The sequence below is a fragment of the Melospiza georgiana genome, chromosome 1 (assembly GCF_028018845.1).
Source record: "Melospiza georgiana isolate bMelGeo1 chromosome 1, bMelGeo1.pri, whole genome shotgun sequence".
In the NCBI taxonomy this organism is placed as follows: Eukaryota; Metazoa; Chordata; class Aves; order Passeriformes; family Passerellidae; genus Melospiza; species Melospiza georgiana.
In genome coordinates, this window is record NC_080430.1 from 21090412 (window position 1) to 21105489 (window position 15078).

The 15078-nt window shown below is 42.5% G+C and overlaps 1 protein-coding gene across 1 annotated transcript in view; it reads left to right on the forward strand.

The window, feature by feature from the left end:
* Window positions 1-6916: 6916 nt before the first annotated feature.
* ST8SIA6 (ST8 alpha-N-acetyl-neuraminide alpha-2,8-sialyltransferase 6) overlaps window positions 6917-15078 on the forward strand; it is a 42659-nt gene continuing 34497 nt past the window's right edge. Inside the window, exons 1-2 of the mRNA XM_058035303.1 lie at window positions 6917-7087; window positions 7301-7396. Coding sequence (XP_057891286.1) covers window positions 6993-7087; window positions 7301-7396 — 191 coding nt within the window. The 5' untranslated portion in view covers window positions 6917-6992. The remainder of the gene's footprint in view (window positions 7088-7300; window positions 7397-15078) is intronic.

Sequence of the window (15078 nt, forward strand, 5' to 3'; positions counted from 1 at the left end):
CAACATAATTCAGAAAGATAATTACTTCAGAATGGGGAAAAAAAGACATCTGAGATAACTCTGGTTTACAGCAAGCATTCCCAAATTTCTCTATATCTTGCTAGCTCTTAAAGTAACCTGGATTTATTTCTGTTTGGAGGTAAAGGCTTTCAGTTCCAGTTTATAAACGGCTCAAGATGTTACTAGGTAAACAGAAATAAAGAACCATGTAGAGTTTTTCCCCCCTTGCTTTCACTGATGATTCTGAAACAGGAAGCCACCCTAAGGCTAAGAGGCAGATTCTTTTTTATGGCTTATTTTCCTATATTATTTCTCTTCCCAAGATGTGCTGAAGGATCCATGACTGTCTTGATTTTCCTCATCACTGCACGGATATGCCCCCTGCACCGTGTAAACACTGATGTTTCACTTCAGAGACACACTGAGCATTCAGAGCACTCTGGCAGGTGTCTCACCAGAAGCTCAAGTCTGGCCCCAGGTTAACATGTGCTTAAAGCTGCATCTGAGCTGAGGGACCTTGTCAAACCCTCACTCTCAAGCACCCTCACAGTTACTTTCCTACACAGCTCCATGAATTATGGTTTCTCCTCCAGGTGATCTCCTTTCCACAGCAAAGTATCCCAGCCACAAGCCCCGTCTGGCTGATCCCGCTGTGAACACCCACATCCCTCACCTGCACCCCTCTGGCACCCCGCCTTGTATCACAGGCTTATCAGCATTAACTTCACCACTGCAAACACCCTGAGAAGTACCTGATGATAGAAGAAGGAAAATCTAGGATTTTCAGCTGCTATGTTTCTATGGAGCATACAACAATTTTTACTGCAGAAGAGACTGTGAAAATCACTATTATGTAAGAATATGTTTAGGCTACAATCTGGGCAGTTATATTTTTAACTCTGTTTGATGAGGTTAATGGCTTTTTCCCAGTTTAAAGACAGAGGTCCTGTCTTTCTTCCTCCAAACCCCTCAAAACCATGAGTTCATGGTGCTCTGTACCACTTCCGTGGTGTTCTTCCATAGCAATGAAGTAGTCAGTCCTCATACTTTGCCATAGGATTATTGCTTATTTTTCCATTTATTGTACTCCATGAATTTCAACAAACGAAACAAAGGAATGTTTCAAAAAAATTAAAAAAAAAAAAATTTAAAAAAAGAAAGAGAAAAAGTGCTCCAGCTTTTCCAGTGCACTGTGATCCCAAAAAGACATTTGGAGCTGATCAGTTTGGCCACCCTCCTGGATGAAACTTAGTGGATAATCTTCCCATCCCAAGATTAGTCCTTCATACACCTGCCTTTTTTTTCCTTCTTCCAAATGATTCCTGCTATTTACTCATATCATGCATTTTTTTCCTGAATTGTTGCTCTGATTTTTCATAAACATAAATGATGCTGAGTGACAATCACACCCCATCACTGGTATCATAAAGGATGATTCTGGACTCCACTATGGCCTCTCATTTCAATCACTGTGTTTTTTATATGCACACTTCAACAAACACGTGATCCCAAATAGGATTTTTCTACAGATGGGCAGCTGGACAGACTGTGTCACATTCAGTGATGGAAAGAAATGTTTAGTTTGACTTAATTACCTTAACCATTGACCACAGAGCCCAATGGGAGCCCTTCCATTATATGACATCCCTGGGGCTTATTCCCCCTTCAGCCATGCAGGCATTTTAAAAGCCTCTGGGAGCTGTACAGTCACTCTGCATGCTGATCTATGACAAGTAAATGTTGCTCCAACATTTTTTGTCAGGGCTAATTTACTTGCTTTGTTTGTTTGCTTGGGGTTTTAATAATTGTATTAGAAGTCTTTGCTCCTGATGTATTTGACATTGTGCCATTGGTCCATTAGGATTTGGTTGAGTATTGTGCATTATTTTTAATTTGCATTCACAGTATGCTCTGTAATAACTCCCACTGAATTCTAGCAATGGATGCTGTGAATTTGTATTAACAGCAGCGCTGTTTTGTGCAACTGTAGTAAAATTCTTTGCAAAAGAATACTTAGCACATCATCTCCTTCAGCGAAGGAGATCAGAGTTCCAAATAACAACAGAGACATGCAAATTGTTCCTGGGCTAATTGTAATGGAAGGATTCATCTTGGATGGAAATCATTGGCACAAGCTACTGTTGATGCCAGAAGTTTACATGGTTTCAAAAAGCAATTAGACATAATTGTGGAAGAAAAATCCATGAAAGGCAACTAAACACACAGCTAGCTCTAGTTCAGAAATTCCCTGAGCCATTGATTGCTGGAAGCTGAGAAAGGGTCCTAGGGATGGATCACTGCACAGTTCTTCTGGGATTGTGCTGCTGGGCACTGCCTGAAGAACACACTGTTCTAGTCTGACCCAGTATGGCCTTTTGCAAAGTGTCATGTTAAGATGTCGTGCAGAGAGCCTTGAGGAAGAAAAGAGAATGGGAAAAAAATTATCTCCCTTCAGTTTAACAACTTGCAAGTTTTTAGGTTTCTGAATTAAAATCCTCCTTTGTACCTCATTGTAAGTCAGACTGGCCCATCAGCTTCCTTTAGAAAAGCATACACACCGGACTGAACCACAGCCATGGGCACATGCCTGCAGTGCCCTTAATTGGATGAAGGCTCACACAGAGGCTGGCAGTAGAGCACTCATTTTCAGTAGTTACCGGCCTCAAGTCTGCTTATGCTACAAGATGCATTTTTGGCCATGAGTATTTATCTGCCGTCAGGCTGGGTCATCACTGCTAAAGAGAAGAAACTTGTTACTCAGTTAAACTAAATAAAGGAATCTGGTGAAGTGTACACAATATCTCACTCTGATGGATATAAAAACATAGCTTACAACAGTGAAAAATCATTAATTTTGTGCACAAGAAGCAAGTCGTGCTGTTGGTTAGAAGAGGGAGCTAATAATACCAGGTCATGGGCTCAGTCCCCATACAGGTCATTCACTTAAGAGTTGGACTCAATGATCCTTGTCTGTCCCTTCCAACTCAGAATATTCTGTGATTCTGTAAGAATGACATCTTATGAGACACTCAGAGTCCTGAAGATTTCTCCAGGTGCCCTGATTTTTTTTCACCTTGACCTTCTCCAAAGAGGGAATGGTGCTTGACTGGATGAGTCATCACTGGCACATTTGATGAACATCTCAAAGTGATGGTAGATGTAACTGCTTTTAAACACCTAATAATTTAGCTGGCTTTGGGTTGATCCCAACGGACTGTTTGCTGGCTGAATTTAGTTATTAATTATTATTTTAATAAAGACTAATTTTTAAGTTACAGGACACAAAAAAGAGAGAAAAATTAGGGAAAAAATAGTGAAAAAGACATTAAGGCAAGATAAAAAGCATAGCAGCAACAGCCACACAAGGTGATTATTTAGTTTGGACTTTTTTTTATTTTAAGAGGGAACAGGAATGCATTGCTTTTTGTGATTTTCCTTTAGTGGAATGATTGGGGCCTTTTGATGTCCTGGAGTCTGGCAGACGGCACCTTAGTTCTCACAGTTTATCATTATGTAAAACCATGTTGCCCAAAACCGTGGGTGGAAATAAATGAAGTTGTGAAATGCAATGAACCAATGACTTTTTTCCCAGTTTGAAACACATATGTCTGTTTTGTGAATTTGCTGCAAGTTTCTTTTTGCTAAAATCATATTGTGAGTGTGCTAAAAATACCAAAATAGTTGTCTCGCACCAATACCTCACTCTGGGGCCTCTCATACTTCCCCAGAACATGGGACTCCAGTTTCACTGAACATCTTTTAGTACCTTTCTCTTCTTGTTAATTGTAACAGTCATTTCTCCTCCTATTTGCAATAACTAATATCCCTATGACAGCCATTGCTTAGATGAGAAGGCAGCACTAGAAAAGCATTTAATGAACGTTAATTGCTTCTTAATATGATTTAGCTGCTGGAAATAAGAAGGCTAAGCTGGCTCCATGTGACCAGCAGCCCTACAGGCCCCTCCACCAGATTCCTTTCGAGATGCAATCCTGCTGACCTGGGGGACAGAAGCCTTTCATGGATGATAACCAAGGCTGCACTTTGCTTTTCCAAATTAGCAGCTAAGCAGGGCTGTAGGAGCTCAGTAACAAAGTCATGATGATACCACCTGGCTGATTAGCGATTTCTTCCTTCTGTGCAAGCCAGCAATTATCAATTCCTGCTGACTTCAGAAGCTAATGGGAATCAGAGGATGGGGGATGCTGCCAAAATGCACCTGCTTCCAGCTGTGAGGAGGATGATGAGATGGGACACAGACTCTACATACACTGTTAAGTCTCTGTCTTTTCCTGTGTGGTATCTTTGGCACCTGTACCTTTATCATTTTGACCCTCTCCATTACATTACCTGACACCATCACTTCTGATATGGCAACACCACACAAGAGAAACTTGGTCTTTTGAATCCAATATTCCTAAATTTGAATTCTGATTCACCATTGATTCTTATCTCACCATTTAGTAAGGTCACTTAACCTTTCTACTAAGCTGCTGTGCCAGGAAATTAAGGCTGGTAACATCTAAAGATACTGTGACAATCAATCAATACCTGTTTGTAAACTTGTTAGTAAACAACAAGCACCAAGTACCAAGTCTAATCTAAACACATTAGTTTATAATCTTCCCATTTTCTTTGCAAGAACTTTAATATGACACAAAGATTAACCTTCTGATCTCGGAAAAAGAAATCTTTACTGTACTACAGACTGGCCTTGGCAGCAGACCTCTAACTTGAAATATTATGTCCTCACTGGCATCACTAAATTTCCCATGGATTAGCTGACAGTGATACCTCAGGACTCCCAGGAAAACTGTATTGCAGAAGGAAATAACAGTGAGGGCAAAAGCCAAATCTTTTTCTGGACTGTAATTTTTAGTTGTCTTTGATTCAGAGCTGGAATTGAATACCACTAGGCTTTTAAGATGAAAGACTTATTGTTTTACATAGGGTATTTAATGCGTATTACAAAATAGCTGATGATATCCACTAACATAAGCAGGAGCCTTCATGTTTTACAGAGGTGCTGGGGGATTGATATTTCTAATATCTGTTGATCAGTACACACATACCTTGAAAAGCTTGACAGTTGGCCCCCTACTTATTGTATACAGTGTCAACTGGTTTTATAGGATAGGCCCAAAGCAAGCTTTTGGGAAGTGGTGATGAATCATCTTCATGTTCCAGACATCTACATTAAATCACAACAATTCAGAAGTTTGCTGTTTAGAGATTCACAACAATCTTGAAACAGCAAACTTCTTCAGTACTTCACAAGTCTTCACACTGGCTTTGCTTTGCTATTACAATTAAGTATCTCAAAGCCAAGAAGACAACCGAGCTGTGCTCCCAGGGGACTGTGCATTGAGCCAGTCAGACACCTGCAACCCCTTGGGACACCAGCCAACTGCTTCTAGCTCGCTCCCACCAGCACCCACAGCCCTGCTCACCAGCAAGCGAACAAATGCCCCAAAAACATCATTAGATGTTTCCCTGTATACTCCATCACAGTCACAGACGGTGCTATGCTGTTCCTCTGGTGCACTTCCTAGAGGCTTGCTGCTTCCTATTGTTATATCTAACCACTCACAATATCAAGTCTGTGTTACTTCATTAATATAGAGGAGCAGAGCTCTTACTTTGAGACTTTCTAGCCATTGTTTGATGAGCAGCAGCTCCAAGGCTTAAGGAAATGCTCACAGATACAGAAAACATGAAGGATAGGGAAGAATCCGCAAAAACAAGGTGTCAGCTCACAATTGAAAGGCTGCTGTAAGTCACAGCATCTCTTCGACCCACTTTTAATAACGGGGGACCTAATTATTGGCACCTTGTCACCTTACTAGGTTTCTCATACCAATGGTTTGTGAAAGCAACACTGAATGCACCATCACGTAGAAAGACACAAGCTTACTACAGAAGCATTTCTTTACCAAAACCACTCCAAATGATAGACACATAGAATGTTTTGGGTAGAACCTTACAGATCATCTAGTTCCAACCACCCCTTGCCATAAGCAGGGACACCTTCCACTAGGTCAGGTTAATCCAAGCTGGCCTTGAACACTTCCAGGGATTTGGGATCTACAGCTTCTCTGGGCAATCTGTTCTAGTGCCTCATCATGCTCACAATAATGAATATCTCCCTAATATTCCATCTAAACCTGTCTTCTTTCAGTTTAAAGCCCTCCTGCTTGTCCTATCACTACATGCTCTTGTTAAAAAGTCCCTCCCTAGCTTTCTTGTGGGCCTCCTACAGAAAGCTGTAATGAGGTGCCCCCAGAGCCTTCTCCAGGCTGAAGCAGCCCAGCTCTCAGGCTGTCTCCACAGCAGAGGGGTTCCATCCCTCAGATCACGTTCATGGCTCTCCTCTGAACAGGGTCACAGCCTTCTTATGCTGGGGGGCCCCGAGCCGCACACGCACAGTGTTCCACGTGGGGTCATTTCTATCTATAATATAAATAGTTTTATAACATACCTTTTATGAGACAAAACACAGGACACATTGACTATTACTTTTTAATTCAGAGAAAGAGCTATTGAAGCAGCAGCGGCTTCAATACGCCAGCCACGGGGCAGGGCTGCCTGCCCTCGCCGGGCAAGCCCCGCACACTGCACCCGCCGCCGTCCCGCAGGGCGCCCCTCTCCCCCATTAAAGTTTGGGCAGTTTCGACTCCCTCGCTCCGCCGCCCTCGACACGGAAGCGCTGCGGGAAGCGCCCCGAGCGGTGGCCGGCACAGGCCGCTAGCAAAGACCGCCCGGGTGCCGCCCTCACGCCGGCCGAGCCCGGCCGCTCCCCACCAGCACCGGCGGGCCGGGCCCGCGCGGCGGCCGCGGCGGGAGGGGGGGCCGATGGCGGCGGCGGCGCAGGGCTGCGGGCGAGGGGCGGAGCGCAGAGACCCTGTGGCTGCCATGGCCGCCTCCCCCTCCCCGCAGCCTCCCTTAAATACTATGGGGCCGTAGCTGTGACGGGCGCCGCTGCCGAGCGCACCATGCGGGCTGTCATCGCCTTGGCCGCGGCGCTGGGCAGCCTGCTGCTGGGAGGCTGCCTCCTGCGCCTGGGCGGCCAGCAGCCCCTCCGCGCCAGGTAGGGCGGCCGGGCGGCCTCGCCCGCGGTCCGGAGCCGGCTGGGGAGGGCGGGAGGAGCGGGACGAGCCCCGCGGGGCGCGGCGGAGCCTGGCGGTGCCCTCGGCTCGGTCTGGGCTCGGCGCGGGTCGTGGGCAGGAGAGCGGCGCCGCTCTCGCCGGGTGATGTTCAATCACTGGTCCTGACAACTTTGTTTTCCCGTCTCGCTTGCCAGGGGCTGGCAGGAGGACGCAGGAGTAGCGGCTGTCACGCCGAAAGTGGTGCGAGCCCTCAGGTCTCCCCTGACGCCCCTTCCTCACACCGAGAACAGGTACGGGCTGGACGCCCGCTGGGGGTCCGTGAGGTCGGGTCTGCAAAAGCAGAAATTCGCCTTCGCTCCGGTTCATTCTCGCTTTTGTTTCGGTAGCTTGATCAGAGAGAGCGTTAGAGATTATTAGGGCAAATAGCACTTTGCTTTAACTATAATGAATTATTTGTCCATGGGCCCCCTTATTGACGGCTGTCACTCTGCCGTTGGTTTCGAGCCCAATAAAAAACTGCGTAGAGCAGTTTTGTTAGCGTACGATGCAAAAAGTGCCTGCTGAATGACACGTTCCAGGTATCTTTTTATTCTTCATTCCAGGAAGGTGGAGCTGGGAAATGCTATTACTGTTTTTGTAATCTGTATTTAGTTAAAAATGCAGATTTATCATTTACAATCCATTTACAATGAAGGCAAGACATATGAAGCCTGTTTAGTTTTGGGTTGGCATTGTACTTTCTGAGAGCCCATTCATTTGATCCTGTGTTTTGACCTTCTAGATCAGTTTAGATTTTTGCTTTACAGCCTGTTTTTTTATACTGTGAAATTTAATGTGAAGGTACTTTGTAAAATCAGCTGCGAAACGTTGTGCCTTACATGCAGACTTCAATACTAATGACTGTTGTTTTTATGCTCTTGGGTCCCCACACACTGTAGAAAAACTAAGAGTGCAGAAGATGGTGGTGTAATCCACACATGAAATCAATACTATGTAAGAAGTAGTTTTGAAATATTTTTTGTTTCTTCTTTTACTTTATATGGCATTATTACCTTTGCAGTTACCATGACTATTATATGTTAATATATATTACAGTCAAAAAACACATTATAAAAATCAGAAAGAACTTAAGAATTGGGTCTTTCACAGAAACAGTGATGTCCTGGTTGTGTTGAAGACAATGGTGACAGTGCAGTTAACCTTACTGAGGCCACCATCTCACTCAGTCTAGCTGAATTTGGTAGCCTATGCTTTCCCGAAGTGAATGCAAGTGATGTTAGTTGCAGTAATGATTGCAGTGTATCCTAACAGTGCATTTCTTATGTGTTTCTGATGAGATACTCTTGTGCTCTTTCCCTCAATATTTAAAACTTTCACAAGCTCTAAGTTTATAGCATCTTTCAAAGTTAGTGACAGAAAAGGAACAGAATTCTCCAAATGTTCCTACCTGCTGTTATGAGCTTCTAGCCTGCTTCTCTTTCCTGTTCTCATTTTTTCCCCTTTCTGCTTTTTTTCCCATCTTTCCCCCTCTTGATACTGGTTTTTTGCCGTATGTACTGTTCTGCTTTGCTTTTTTTTGGTAGCCATTACTCCATTCTTCTTTCCACTCTGTTTTGGGCTGTGTCTGTGGTTTCCCCCTGGCCCATCTCCTCACGCTCTTCCCTACTAGTTTCTGAGTTGCCTCTCCTAGAAATGCTGATAGAGAGCACTTCAGAGAACAGTCTATTTCCCATCTGCTCTTAGTACACTCAACTGGAGCAATGAAAGTAGAAACAACACATACCAAAGAGGTCTGAAAATCCATGTCATTTTTTTAACCTTTGTAATAGGGCAAGTGAGATTGTGATTTTAAATATGTATTTTTCCTTATTCTACTTGGAGGAATTTTGACACCAATTTGAAGCTAGTTTTTGTCAGCTTGAAATTGTATTTCTTCATGACTAAGTGTCTGCAAAAGTGTGTCAAGTAAATAATTCATCAAAGAAAGTTTCAATATACTCAAGCTCCTGTAACTGCAGTGTCTTTGGAGAGATGTCTTGCCAGCTGAATCCGAGAGTGGATGTGCTGTCTCACCTGACTGACTGTGCTCAGTAAGCTGGCCTGACAGGGCTTTGTGGTGCATGTGTGGCTAATGAGAAAGGAGGGAGAGCTGCTGGACTGGACTGACCAGGAGCTGTTGGTTCATCCAGAGAGCAGCAGGACTGGGCAGGGAGCCATGCTGGAGGGGTTTGATCCAGGCAGCAGCTGGACTGGGCCTGGCTAAGGGCCATGCTGGAGATGCTTGATCCAGAGAGCATCTGGACTCATTCAGGAGTTCAGAGCAGTCCCTCAGTGATGGAGATGGATGGTCTGGTCAATAGGAATTAGATTCCAGTGTGCTGTGGGGTAGTGTGGTTCTCCTAAACAACCCTGATCATTTGAGTGGCATTGCTGTGTTATTGGCAGCAACTCTTTCCTGCATAAGAGTAAGAGGATGTACATGGATGTTTCCAGTAAAGGAAAAAGAAAAAAAACCTAGGCACTATCCTTGACCTCCAAGTAAAAGTAATCTAGACAGTCTTCACAGTCACAAGCTAATCTTTTTTATCATTATTTCCTTTGCTGTTGGAGGCATATTTGCAACCAGACATCTCCCAAAGAATCTCTAAAGCCCTATTATTCTGTTGCCTTGCAGTATTGAAAGCTAATCTGTTCTTTTACTTTGAGTAATACTTTTAAAGGATGAAACTGAAGGATGAAGGGATGAAGAGCAGGGGATTGGATCAGACTCTCTTAGATATTTAGGCAGCTATTATACGCAGCAATGTTTAAATACATGGTGACCAGGCACCTGAAGTTCTCTGGGGATCTGTGTCTTAGTAAATAATCTTGATGATGTGGTTTGTCTCTTACAGGACATTGCTTACCCCTTTTTCTTGTTAAGCCTTAGCAAATTGGGGCAATGTGACTGCCTCTACAGTGCAACTTGCACATCTAGTCTTGGGCTCATTTCACAGCCTACTGTGCCTCTTAGTAGGGTTTCTTACTGAAAAGAAAGGCCACTGTTAGTAAGATATGTCTAGTAACCTCCAGACTTATTCATGGAACCAGTGTCATTTATACTGCACTGATATGTTCTCTGGCAGATTTCTCCTATCTATGCCTCATACTGTCCTCTCAATTTTTAAGCTGTAACTGCGAGTACAATTTCTATTTTCTTAACTACAGCCTTCTTATATTTTCAACAGTACAACCAAAAAAAGAAGTCTTGCATTTTTCTCACCTTTAGATCCTTGGTCTTCCCTCTCTCTTTTCCTCTCTCCCCAACTGTTTGTGCAGGCATAGTTGTTTGTTTAGTGGTTACAGTAATAGTAGAACAGAGGACTCCGTACTGCTAGTGCTTATCAGGGGGAAATGAAAATAGTAAGAGAAGCTAGGTAGTATTTTATTTGTTATGAGGCCCAGGGTGTGCTAGGTTAAATTTAGGAAGAAATTCTAGCTGCTATTTTACTACCCAGGAATACGTAGCAGATAAATCATGCCAGGTCCTGCAAGAGAAGTCAAAAAATAGCACTATTTATGTATGTTTTATATAAAAGAAACAAGGCAGCAGTACCCTAAAGAACTGACCACCATAGCTCTGTTAGTCTGTCTTGCCAGTTTTAAGGCATTCACTTACTATTTCCCCAGCTTGCTTTCTGTCTTTGCAGGTCCAGGGCAAGCCCAGTGTAAGACCACTGAGGTAATTGAACAGTGGGAGGAAGTGATGGAGAAGCTATGGGTAAACAAGTTAGTATTAATACAGTGTTCCATAGTGTTGATTTCTCCAATTCCTCTCTCAGCAGCAGATCTGTATGCAGGCCTAGGAAATAAACAGCTATACTTAATTAACAATGCTACAGAGACCTGTACATTCTGTCTCCTGACAAAATACTGCATTCAGGCAGTCAGAAGGGGGAAAAGAGACAGGCTAATACCACAGTTATGGAGTAGCCTAGTATACTGCACAAATAATTTACTATGGTTTAGATTAGTCAGCATTGGAGGTCCACTTCACTAATTTTACTGCTCTCTTAATATTTTGCCCCTTCACCCCAAGTGATGCATGCAGATATATTTTAGGAGCATATTTTGAAGCCATACCTCATGTATTAGTTCTGTCTAAATGAATAGGTGTTCAGTTGAAAGCTGCTGCCAGGACATATTTATGTTCTGACAGTGGTGAAAGGTTTCTGTTTACTTGGTCCAAGTGAAACTGCTCTGTCATTCTATTGTGTGCCCTTGTAACATGATTTTAGTGTAAGTACCTTATTCTTTTCACTTCACCTACCATGAGGCTCTGAATGTTGCTTGTCATGTTACCTGTCATGCAGTTTATGGATTTTATAAATAAAAAGTATCTGATGTTATACATAGCCCTGGTGAATGCACTGGAGGGTCTTTCAAATAATTTCAAGATGCAGTTTGTGTTAAAGACCTGATTTAGCATTCCTTAGATAAGCAATACCTCTATAGGAACTTGAACAAAGATAGTAGGATCAATCCCTTTAACAGTTGCTGTGATTAATGTTTCAAGACAAATTCTTACTCCTGTTGTTTGATGAAGCAATTTTTATAGTCCATTTCACCAAGAATTTAAATTGTGTATTGCCTTATTAATCAAGGTGTTGTGAACTTTAAAAACATCACTAAATTCTTATCATCTGATTAATTTGAAATAGTGTCAAAGGCAGCCCTTAAGAGCACCCTTCCTATGGAAGTAGGGATTTTGGGTTTTTAATAGTATTCAACTAACAGATGATAAGATTCAAATATAAATTAGTCCCTTCAAGGGAGAGATTAAGACAAAAGATATTCACAATCTGGATAATGCTATTCAGTGCCATTTTGGTAGAATGATAAAAATGTGTAATTTTGCATACAGAAGTTATCCTTTTTAGCTGGAGATGCTCAGCTGGAACATGTTTAGAGCTCTTGTGCTGCTTCAGACAGCCAAGATCAAGAAGCTATAGAAAAGAGCAACAATTTATTATGCTGGGTGTGGAGTGAATAGCCAATGAGTGGGATTTTCCCTTACTTTCAGGGTGGACTTAGTGGGGAGGTGAAATTTTTGTTGCTTTCACTGCTGCCAGACAGTTCAGTTCTGAGAAATTTTGAATATCTCGTCCCACATTCTTTGTTTCTATCAGATTTTGAGGGATATCTAGAAGAGTGACCTTTTAATCTTTGTGTTACAGTATAACTCACAGCATCAGTTTTTCCATCTGCCTTTTTTCTTTTCTTGTCTTCCCTATCATTCCTCCATCTTATGCCTCTCCCATTTTTCTACTCTGATAACTGGGGTTGGGTTTAGTTTTGTTTTTAAAGGGTGTGCCTTTGCTTTTCCTTCCTGTACCTTTCTTCTCCCCAGAATGCTCTCTTACTTGGCAAACCCCTCTGTCTGGTGATTTCCTGCACTAAGGTTCCCTCTTGTCTCAGGACTGAATGCTGCAGGAGCAGCAAAAGGACTTTCCATATAGTTTCTGTCTAAAGATGGAGTCAGTCCTTGTCTTAAACATTTTACAGTTTGAGCATCTGCTGTCTTCCTGAGAGCAAGATATAGAATAAAACGTGCTGATAGATAAGGCACGTGGTCTTAATCTACTGTGGATTTATTAAAGTACAGATGGTGTACTTCCTGAGTTTCTAGAATTACCATAGGAAGTATGTGGTCCTCAAGCTGTTCATATATGATTAAAAAAGCCCCTGTTTTTCAGATTTGGTCCAATGAGATTGGCTTTGAGAACATATGAGCCCTAGGGAAAATACAGCTGAAATTTCCCTGTATCATCAGTTTTATGAGTTTAAGCCAACAGAATGTTTCTGCTTCAAGTTCTCATTTAGCTTAATAGTTCACAGAATTAGTTGAATGTAGCCTGATATCTGTGTTGTGAGGCATATTACTGATTTCATTGCACAAGTTGTAGTGCTGCTCTAAGTAGTGAGCAAAGACTGTCATCCACTGGGTCAGGTAAATTAATTTAGTGGTAAATGTTGCCTTGCACAATTGTCTGAAATGAGCAGAAATTTAATCTGAGTTTGATGTCTGTGCAACTTTGCCATGAATAATGCAGTAGAAGTCTGGACTGTCTCTTGCACACCCATCTTATCTAACTGCAAAAAGATTGCACTCATGTGAAGCAGAGGCTACTCTAACAGTGAAACAGAAATTCAGAAATTTACCTTTTAATGGAATGAGTAATTGCTTTACATCTCTTGAAAATCAATTGTTTTAATTTTGTACCTTTTGCACCACATAAAGAGGGTTAAGTAAGTTTTATGTACAAAAAGCCACAGAAGAAGCATTTTGGTGATCTGTCATGTGGCTGTAAAAGTGATTGTGAGGCTTTAATGACAAAACAGAATAGGGATTTATTTTGTTCTATCTTTTTTCTCTGACTTCCTTTTTTTTGAATTTTTCAGGTCTTGAAAAGGATTACCTAAAAACAATTGTGTATTAAAAAAATGAGGCAACTTGCTTTTGTGTGTTGATCTTAGGAATTTTTTAAAGGACTAAAAGTCTGTGGAGTAAAGCTTGTATTATTTGAGAGAATATTTATTCATTGCCCCACAAATCTCAAGACATAAATTAATAGGAAGCTGTAAGGACTTGTAATGGTTGTCTGCACAGAGTTGTGCAAGAATGTTGGTACTCTGCTAATGCCCCTTGCAGGGCAACCTTGCTGCCTGCTCTGGCTTGGTCATCCACTTGGCATATTCACATGTTAGTCTCTTCTGGCCAGTGGTGGCTCAGAGGGGCTGGTGCCACTTCTCAAATTAGCATCCAGCATCTTAGGTTTTAGTTATAATGGAAGGCTTATTTGCAGCAGTAACATGCACTTTGCTTTTATCAATTGGTTTTTTTTTTTTTTTTTGTCCTTTCTGTTTCTTTAAAATGCTGTTTAGGCAGCTAAACTTTTGCCTGTAGCCATTTCTCTTATTTTAAGCTGCAGAATAATCATTTGATGTTACTAAGTTAAAGAAGCAAGAGGGAGGAAGCATGAGAGGAAGTAGTGCTACCTAAATTTGTTTGAGAGCTGGAAAGGGCCTACCTGGTTGTTCTGCATAGACAGAACCATTCAGAGCAAGCTGCAGTAAAACTGTGTACATAAATTTTTTAGGCAGAATATTTGCTAGCACTTGCTTAGGGAGATCTGCAGCGTTCTTAGCTCTGAACTGTGTGCTCTGAGAGCCTTCTGCTATTTGTATTTCACTCCTTGAGAAAAAATGAGATAAAGAGCTGTATGCAGAGGCAGCCAAGGAGCTCTCAGTAGGCAGTGCCAGCTGTTACTATTGAAGTCACTGCAGAACTGGAAGGATAGAGGTTTATGTTGTGTTGTCTTACTGTTTCCCTCAACAAGGGGCATACAGACTGGATACTTCCTTAGGGGCACTGAGTGTATACTGGGGAGAATTTATTGGTGGTGGGAAGAAATGAAGAGGGCTGTTCTCTCTCCTTGGCAGCCTACATCCTGTGGAAATTGCTACTAGGTGTGACTAACTCTACAAAATTCATGGGCAATGGAAAGAAAAAGAAAGGTGGTTCTTTCCTTCCCTGTCAGCTATGACTATGAGAGTCAGCTCAGTAGCAAAATAAACAAGCATTTATTCTCCTTTACTCTTCAGTCAGTCTGTTCATCTGAGGTGTTTAAGAAGAGAATGCTCAGGAGAGAACTTACTGATACCTGAAGGGAGGGTGCAGGGGATGGAGCCAAGTTCTCATTAGTGGTGCTCAGTGCTAGAACAGAGGCAGTGCTCACCAGCTGGAACACAGGAGGGTCCCTCTGACCATCAGGCATCACTTTTTCTCTGTAAGGGTGACTGAGCACTGGCACAGGCTGCTCAGGTGGGTTGTGGAGTCTCTGTGCTTGGAGATATTCAAAAGCATCTGGTACAGTCCTTGCTCCCCCTCTCTAGGTGGCCCTGCCTGAGCAGGGAGTTTGGACTAGATGGG